General features: G+C 31.6%; 1 protein-coding gene across 2 annotated transcripts; it reads left to right on the forward strand.

Moving 5' to 3' along the window:
* The first annotated feature begins 7057 nt into the window (after positions 1-7057).
* Positions 7058-9424, forward strand: LOC140771906 (transcription factor bHLH153-like). 2 transcript variants are annotated; one of them, XM_073113732.1, is made up of 6 exons: positions 7058-7227; positions 8246-8391; positions 8486-8551; positions 8633-8698; positions 8777-8824; positions 8976-9424. In XM_073113732.1, the coding sequence occupies exons 2-6, from the start codon at positions 8257-8259 to the stop codon at positions 9105-9107; spliced, it is 447 nt and encodes a 148-aa protein (XP_072969833.1). In that variant the 5' UTR covers positions 7058-7227; positions 8246-8256; the 3' UTR covers positions 9108-9424. The 2 variants fall into 2 exon arrangements, with proteins under 2 accessions (XP_072969833.1, XP_072969832.1); XM_073113731.1 differs by having other exon boundaries at positions 7061-7227; positions 8242-8391.
* The last annotated feature ends 119 nt before the right edge of the window (positions 9425-9543 follow it).

Below are 9543 nucleotides of genomic sequence, written 5' to 3' on the forward strand. Positions count from 1 at the left end.
CTTCCTCTAATTAGTGCACCCCAGAAACACACACACACACACACAAAATGCTTCAGTGGTGCTGGCTTTTCTGATGCAAATGCAACACATTCATCTCTTCTGGAGTTGACCACACATTGGGTGGTTGGATACATTTATGATACAATGTATAACACTACCAGGTTCTGGGAGTGTTCAGTAGCTCTAAGGTGCAACAAATGCAAAGTTATGCCTGCAGTGGGCATTTGAGGTAGCTAGCTCTTATGGGACACAAGAAAGATATCCAAGAAAGATCAATATAACAGTAGCAGACCCAGCCTGACAGAAAACTTAATTGTTCTTCCAATGGTTTGTATCTGGGTCATAATAAATGATCACTTAGCTGTGTGTGGACCAAGGTTCATATTAATTCTAGGGAAATTTATGAAAAGCAATAAGGTGTTAAGGTGTTTTGCATTTATTATCATTCATACCCTATCATATAATATTTGACCGTCGCTATTTTACTCTTAATGTCTCAAAAACTCCGCGACATTAATATTTTTTAATAAACCAAATCAAATCAAATTTTAAGTTGAAAACGAGAGGTAATTTATTTATTTTTTATTTTCAAAAGCAATAGGTGTGATCCATCAGGTCAATAGTTGTTAGGTTAAAATTAACTAAGAAGTGTGTCTTTTAAGGCATTAAAAGTGTAATTTAGTAAAGTTGAATAATAAATATTTATAATAGGATGGTGTAAATGATAGTTAATAGCCTTCAAATTCTAACAAAAGAATCAGGATTGTAGTTATAATCTAAAGATGATCATCCAAGAGTCTTGTCAACAAAATTGCTTCTAATAGCTGAAAGATACAATCACCACCATTCCAGCATGCCATTGCCATTATTTGTACTGCTTCTCTGTAGCTTGTGGCTTTCAAACTTCCATGTATGCATCATCAGAGGACAATAATGAATGGAAAGAGAGAAAGGCATTGATTTAAAGACAGCACTGAAATGGAGAAGAGAAATTGGAAGGGTGTCAGTCTCTGATAGGTATGAGGCTAGAGAACTTGAATTTTCTTCTTCTTCTTCTAGTATTAGGGTATTTTAGCATTGCCCATCTTAATTCTTCCTTTTATCTTTCATTTTTTTTGTTATGAAAATGCATTCATTACCACAGGTAATTTTAAGTACAGTCAATGGTATCCCTGTATACACTTTGACCTTCAGCATAAAGCCTTAATTTGTGATCAATCTTAAATTAAAATTATTGCAAATCAAGACACTATTGAGCTAATCTTGAGCTCGAGCTTAAATAAGCCTATCAATAAATAATTTTAAATCTTAATCAATTCAAATCAAATTTTTAGCCAAATTAAATTAAGTTTGATTTAGGCCAGAATTAAACTTAAAATAAGGCCTAATTTAAATATATAAATTAATAAAAATTATTCATGTATTTAGAAAAGATATGATTAAATTAGAATTTAGAACTAAACTCTATAATATCATAATATATAATAATCCACTTAAGCAAATTTTATAACATAACAACAGTATAATATAGTATAGAAAGTGAACTCATATTATTTATATACTAATTATTTTGAGTTTTATTGAGTCGGATTATGATTAACCTTAGCTCGAAATTTTTTTTTGAGTCTATTTAAAGATCAAGTCATCTTATTCTCGAGCCGAGCTCGATCGAGCCGAAACAAGCTCGAGCCAGCTTGATTTATATATATATATATATATAACTCATTTCCAAGTATAAAAAGTAATTTTCACAATTATTATCATTGTCTAAAAAAGTGTCATTAGAGATCAAACTCCAAATATCCTTGACATATAATGTCTTTGGATAATTAATATGATAGAAGCTGATAGAATTGAAACATGCATATAATCTTATTTGTTTTCCTTAAGAACTACCGGTGATTTGCGCTTTGAGGTATTTTGATTGAATTTGAGCCTTAGTACCTAGTGAAAAGTTCAATCTAATTTTTCTTAAATAGATGATTAGTGAGTTAACACGATATCAAAACAGCTTATTTTGAGTTGAAAATACCTATTCATTTAATTAAGTCTACTTTTATATGAGTTTAACCGAGACACTATTAAATTTTCACTTCTCTTACAAAAGAAAAAAGTAGGGTTCGGTGACTAGGTTATCTCTTTGTATTGCTCGTTAACTTGCGGGCTTTAAAAATAATATAAATTAACAAAAGAGAGAAATTTATTTCATCAACTTTATCATCTAGTGTTGACAAATTCATTTAAGACAGGTTATGATCAAGAAAACTTGGAAATGGGTCCGATTCATTTGAACCCAAAGAATAAAGAAATAGTCTAGCAATTATTGAGGGGATCCAGCCAAGGTTTGCCCTAATCATTCAATGACACATTATGGTGAACCATCTTAAATCTTAATTGAATCTAAATTAGAGTTAGGTGAGATGTTCCTGTCACACGTTGGACTCGAACAAATTTAAGCCAAATCTTGTCCTTTGGGTGACAGTTTGGAAGTTCTTCAACCGAAATTTACGGGGAAAAGATATGAGCATGAAATCAATTAGGTAGGGCAGGAGATCATTAGCCATGATGAGTGATCATTAAAGGACAAAGTAAAATGTAGATAATAAACATCCAAATGATCCACTTGATTGTTATGGTAGGACCACTAATTAGTACCGCAATTTGTGTGTTGTTTTTTTTGTTTTCTTTTTCAATCTTTTAGCAAAATCGATGAACAACGCAACAAGAGAACCGAGCGACGGCTATTTTACATAATTTCTTCTTCACTTGGTTATAACAGTAAACTTCGCAATCCTAAGAATTTTAAAGAAAATATATCAAGAAGAACAGTCCTAGTAGAGACACACTGTTGTGATTCATAATTATTATAATTGGGAACAAGGTGTAACTAAAAGATAGCAAGCATTTAAGCATAGAGCATTCGCTATTTAACGGTTGAAATTTTTAGATTAATTAGTTATCTAATATGATATCCGAATTAATTTCTCGAAAGGGTTTTAAGATTGCAGGGATTCCAATTTAGGAGTTGAATAAGGTTGTGAATTGCATAAAAGAAGACTCTTGAGCTTCTCATATTACAAGAAAAAGGCTAAAGATAATTACATGCAAGTATGCACAGATTCCTATTAATTATGCATTAGTCTACTTTTGTTAAAAGAAATTATCAAAAAAAAAAAACTATGTATATATATATATATAATTAATCCAAAAAATTTATAAGCAATTGTTCTCTCGGACAATAAAAGTAGTAAATTGAATAAGATTTGTATCTACTAAGATGTGTGTCAATAAATTGATTGTGCTCATTCAACAAATTCTTTTAGCTGTGTCGACGTATATCTTTTCTTCTTTAGGTTAAAGTTATTTATCTACCGTTATACTTTTCTTTGCAAGCAATTTAAAAAATTTCGTTGAAATAAAATTACAAACTAAGATGATTTAAGTTTTCTTTTAATTTCTCTAAAATTTTATATATAATTCTAATTGCAATTGAACTCTTTAGTTTGATTCTCATGTACCTACATATAATCAAATGTGTCACTAAATTGATCGTGCTCTTTTACTCTTCGTATTTTCTTCTTTAGATTAAAGCTATTTATCTACCGTTATACTTTTCTTCGCAAGTAATTTATAAAATTCCGTTGAAATAAAATTACAAACTAAGATGATTTAAGTTTTCTTTTAATTTTCTCTAAAATTAAATCATATATAATTCTAGTTGATTTGATTCTCATATAATTTAGATATATAAATTAAGTTCTTTTCCACGTTGAAGCAAATAGCCGAGAAAATGACACGAATATTATAAGAACTCTTAGTGAAAGCCATCCAAAGGATTTTAGCGGTGGAAAATAAAATTATTAAAATTAAATTTTAAAAAAGGAAAATAGGAAAAGAATAAATAAATAATAAATAATAAATAAATAATAGATAAAAGGAGGAGGGAAGGAAACGCGTGGACCCCACGGTGGGGGGAAGGGTGTGGAGAGGGAGGACGGGAAAAATCTCCGGACGCGTGTGGACTTTTGATTACCTGGAGTTAGCGGTGGGACCCGGCGCACCTGCAGCCAATCACCTGATAGTAGTAGAAGAAGAAGAAGCCGGTCGGTGGTGGTGGCCCATCGGAAGCGATCTCTTCTCCCGCCAAAATCTATCAATCTAGATATATATATATATATATATATATATATATATATATTATATACTTTTTTCCAACCCTGCGTGACGTCATGATAGGGACCCCTGGCAGTCATTGGAGTGGTTTTACCCAATTGCCCTTCTTCTTCTTCTTTTTTCCCTGCGTATCCTGAACTATTTTTTTTCCTTAATTTATTTATATAACCACATGAACTAAAAAATATATATTATTTACTTAGACCTTTCAACTAAGGAAATATTTGTTTTTGAAGAGTGTATGTGGAAAATGTTCTTTATATAATTTTTCTATACATATTTGTATTGTCCACAAGGAGATTTATATGGTAAGAAAAAAAAAAAAATCTAAGGAGTGTAATTAGTTTCCTTTTTTTCTTCGATTAACCTATTTGGTTGCGACCATTAGATTTTCCATCAAAAGTTTACGGTGCAAAAAATTAAAATGAATATTGTTTATAAGTTGTTAAATAATTGAACTACTTTTAATATTTTTGATAGAAATAATAGTTAAGTTTTTCTTACATCAGCGCTAATAGCTTACACGGATGAAAATCATAAAAATGTTAAGTGCTTAAGTTTAAAATACATAGGAGAAAGTTGAAATCGATCTAAACCACGGACTGAGTATCATATAATTTATTTATTTATTTAAATGAGTAAAATTAATAGAAGAATCAATCTCTATACATATTTGTATTGTCCATGGAGAATACCATCTAAAATAAGAATTTTTTTAGATAAGGAGATTTATATGGTAGAGAAAAATCTAAGGAGTGTAATTAGTTTCTTATTTTTCTTGGATTAACCGATTTGGTTGCGGCCATTAGATTTTTCATCAAAAATTTACGGTGCAAAAAATTGAAATCAATATTGTTTATAAGTTGTTAAATAATCGAACTACTTTTAGTATTTCTAATAGAAATAGTAGTTAAGTTTTTTCTTACATCAACATTAGTAGCTTATGCGGATGAAAATCATAAAAATGTTAAGTGCTTAAGTTTAAAATAGATAGGAGAAAGTTGAAATCGAGCTAAACCACGGAAAGTTGAAATCGAGCTAAACCACGGACTGAGTATCCTATAATTTATTTTATTTTATATTAGAAGGAGGACTCATCAATCACCAAGAAAGGAGTAAGATTAATAGAAGAATCAATCTCTATGATGATGCTTTGGATCCCTACTTTGGATTCCAAAGCTTCCCCAATTAAGGTCATTTGCATGTAAAACTTAGATGGTTCTTTATTTTTAAAAAATCACTTATTTTTTATTTTACACTGGCAAAACTGACCAAATCAAGCTATATATTATGGGATTACAATTGTTAGAAATCCCTTAATTACTATCTATAGATTCTCTAAGTAACAAAAATAGTTTGGGTAGTTATAAAATAATTAATAAGTAATGTTGTAAAACAAAAGAAATCAGCCTATTATTTTCATACAAATGATTTAATATCATAATTGTTGTTGTATTCTCTAAAATATTAAAGTGTTATTGAAATCTTTCACCATCATGGCTAATTTTAAAATAAATATTCATCAAATATTCCTAATATACTGTGGATCATAATTGGACAACCCTTTTTGTAATAAAATTTAGAATGTTAAATATGTGTCACTGATTTTATAAAGAATATTAAGATTCCTAGATCTTAATGTAGACCCTTTTGTACTATGATATAGGATATTTAATGTTTTCTTTTATGTGATTTTATTATATAATCTAGAATATTACTGTAATAATTATCTTTGAAGTGATATAAGGTGAGCATAAAGTACAAATAAGTAGTACAAATTAACTAAAATATCCTTTTGATATATAAATTTAAATTTAAATATTCTTATTTAATGTATGTATGCAAAACAAACTTGTAAGTATGCAATAAAATAGGAGAGAGAGAGAGGAAAATTTTAAAATTGAATCAAATTAAGGATAAAATTATAATTAGGCTTTTGTGTCAAATAATTTAAATAGTATTTCTAATTTGGAATAGAGATAATTTGATATTTAATTTCTGTTCTAAAATAAGGAAAATGGTAATCTCTTAGCAGTACTCAAAATTATGATTAAACTTATATTTAACTTTTGACCAATTAATTATTCATAACCAATATATATATCTCTCAATATCAAAGGAATTCACTCACTAAAAAATTGTAAGTAGATATTGTTGATCTACAGTTCTCTATACTACTACTTGGGAAAAAGAAAGCTATTAAACTTTGGTTATGCATAATTAATTAGCCTAAACCATCCACAAATTGAAACCTATAAAAGACTTAATTTGTTCTATTACTATAACAACAGATAGAAAATAACATTTTGTAACCTAAATAAATAAATAATCCTTTAATCTTCTTCTCAAAATAATAAACTCTAGACTAATCTTCTCTAATTACTTTAAAATCTACTTATAATAAGAGAGAGAGAAAAAAAAGTAAGGGTATTTTTGTCTATTTAATTAGTTAGCTATTTTTTTAATAAAATTTTATTTGTAATAAAGGGGGCTTTGTAACTATTTAATTAATTAATTATTTATTTATTTATTTATTGAGGGAATGATGTTCTATATCACTTTCCCCAACTATTAATACATGTGATTTAATAATTTAATAGGAAAAAGAAACTACCCAGGACTGTACAAATGTGAAGCTATTCCCCAAAACCGGGATATCCCGAATTTTACAGCGGGAAGCTTCCGAACTATCCGAGAATAAAAATTCCGGGCGAATAAAGCCAGGAAACAAACCACTGTGAATAAGTAACCGTGGCGTCACCACTGTCTGTGGGCCCCTCTTTTTCTCGTGGGTTGGATATTAGCTGTCATATATTATTTTATCCTCTATTTATCCCTCTATAAATCCTTTCCCACTCTCTCTCCTCCCATCCTTAAACCCTCTCTCCTCTCTCTCTCTCTCTCTCTCTCTCTCTCTCTGGATAACTCGCTCTATATTCCGGGTGGATAGCGGGTTCTGGAGATATCTGTACGGATCGGACATGTTATCCGAGTGGGATATCCAGTCGAGATAAGTTCCAGTGTTGATTGTTCGCTTGATCCCAGCTTATTCGGGTAAGTTATCCATCCATCCATCCATCCATCTCCTTCCCTTTTCTCCTGAGGTAGGTCGGAATAGCCGAATAGGTGAGAGAGAGGAGGCTTATCCGTGGCTTGGATAAGCATAAGGTGGTAGATGGGTTACGTACCAAAGTAGAATACTATGTAAATAGGATTAACAAATGGAGTAGAATTAGAATCACTTTTTCTTTTCTTTTCTTTTCTTTTCTTTTTTATAATCCTTCTGGCTTCAAATTTAAGCTTATAAAAGTTTAAATTTTTTTGAAAAAAACTAATGAAATTATACTCAGATAGTTAAAAGCTCTCATGTTTGAATGCACCATTTAGTTTCCATTTCTTCAGAAGATTAAGCAGATATAGATTTGAAGTAAATTAATGGAGATTCTTATATTCTTCTAATGGACAGATAGGCTCAATTCAACTCATGCTATGTTATAGTAGTAGAGGAGGATAAATTAGTGAAGCAATGGTGGATTAATTAACTTTTGTTTAGGTGGACATATTCTGCTAAACAAAGAGATATTATATGCAAGTCTATATTTATTTTAATTTTCAATGGTTGGTGGAGGATAAAGTAGTGGAGAATGTAGTAGAAGAGTGAGATGGATGCAGATGCTACTAAAGAGAACAGACACAGACAAACTGCACAATAAAGTAGACTTCCAACAGACTAAAGCAGTGAACAGAAGATGTTTAAAGGCAAGAGAAATTTTAGGGTGTTTGGTGAGGAAACAACATGCAAGCTGACCTCATGCCTTACCTCAAGATCATTGATGCCACTGGCTGACCAATTCAAACTAGTAATCCAATGCTGTTAGCTGTGATCTGAAACTAACAGCTATAAGATATTAAGATCGTCGTAAAGTTTACGATCTTCGGTGTGGATTAGGGTTTGATAATTACCTTGTTGGTTTGTCTATTGGTCTAATGATTTACTTAATTATGCATATGGCCCAGATAAACTCTCTCATCTTAGATAACAAATGTTTCTTTGTTTGTTTTCGTTAGTAAGGAAGAAAGAAGATGATGATGACGACGGAGATTATCGATCAGAAGCGAAGAAATTACGATAGCTATTTCCATAGCAGCACATCCAATTATGGTTGTGAGACAACCAAGAGGATGAAGACTAGTGCAGGAGGCACTACTTCTCCTAAGGTTTGCTTACTCTCTTATCTTTCAATGAACAAGTCTTAAGAACTCAGAATAGAACACCCATAAGATCTGATGAGCATTGGAATTTAACAAGCAGGAGAAGAAGGATAAGATTGGAGAGAGAGTTGCAGCACTGCAGCAATTGGTGTCTCCTTTTGGAAAAGTAAATGCACTCTCACAAGTAGCAACACTCGTCTCCTTTCTTTCGATTGTTAATTAACACCTTCTTTTACCATTATTGCAGTCAGATACTGCTTCAGTTCTTCAGGAAGCATCTGGGTACATTAAATTCCTCCATGATCAACTCCAGGTTCTTGTGGCTCTTGTCTAAGATTCTTCTCTTTGCTTCTCTCTTTGATCTCTCATTGTGGAACTGTTGTGATTTCAGGTTCTCAGTGCTCCGTATCTCCGGGCCACAATGACTGGAAAGGTTGAGGTGAGATCCTTCTCATTCAACTACAATCTCAAGCAGAAAAGATCATTTTTTTTAATACATTTCTCATTGCAACATAATTTCCTAATCAAATGAACACCACCAAGTTCTACCTGAGTGTCTTCACTTACTTAGAATCTCTAATGCAAATCAGGAGAGTGAGCATTACAGCCTCCGAAGCCGCGGCCTCTGCCTCGTGCCGGTAGCCTCAACAATCAACATAGCTCGGAGCAACGGCGCCGATCTATGGGCGCCGGTCAATTCTAAGAAGCAAGTGCAACGTTGACTTACTAAATGCAAAACAGGGATCAAATGGATTAAATCTTTTGCTAGAGTATCAAATCTATCTGATATATGAGGGGAGAAGAGCAATACTATAGAAGAAGCTACAACAAGCACTAGGAAGTAGGAAGAGAGTTCTTTGATAAGATCCTAACCCAATTCATCTTCTATCCTAACATGAAATTTGTTGACTTTGGGCTGGCTCATGTCTCTTTATGCAAAATCTACATATATATTAGTGCCCTAATTGGCATATATATATATACTGTAAGCCTCTGGAATGAAGCAAGTCTAATGATATCCTGGTTACTATTTATAATCTGCTTCAATAGGGCTTCAAAAACTGAAGTGAGCCCGGCCTCTAATGGTATCCTGATTGACTTGCTCATCTTCTCTTTTTCAGCTCAACTTAAAAGTAAGCTCAAAATTAAGCCCAACTG

This window comes from Typha angustifolia, chromosome 12 (genome assembly GCF_048772165.1).
Source record: "Typha angustifolia cultivar Huaian chromosome 12, ASM4877216v1, whole genome shotgun sequence".
Taxonomy (NCBI): domain Eukaryota; kingdom Viridiplantae; phylum Streptophyta; class Magnoliopsida; order Poales; family Typhaceae; genus Typha; species Typha angustifolia.

Excerpts from the sequence above, each read along its gene's own strand:
- LOC140771906 (XM_073113732.1), top strand. The coding sequence starts at position 8,257 with ATGATGATGACGACGGAGATTATCGATCAGAAGCGAAGAAATTACGAT. Across the intron at positions 8,699-8,776 it reads TCCTCCATGATCAACTCCAG|GTTCTCAGTGCTCCGTATCT; the intron begins GTTCTTGTGGCT and ends TTGTGATTTCAG. Across the intron at positions 8,825-8,975 it reads CAATGACTGGAAAGGTTGAG|GAGAGTGAGCATTACAGCCT; the intron begins GTGAGATCCTTC and ends AATGCAAATCAG.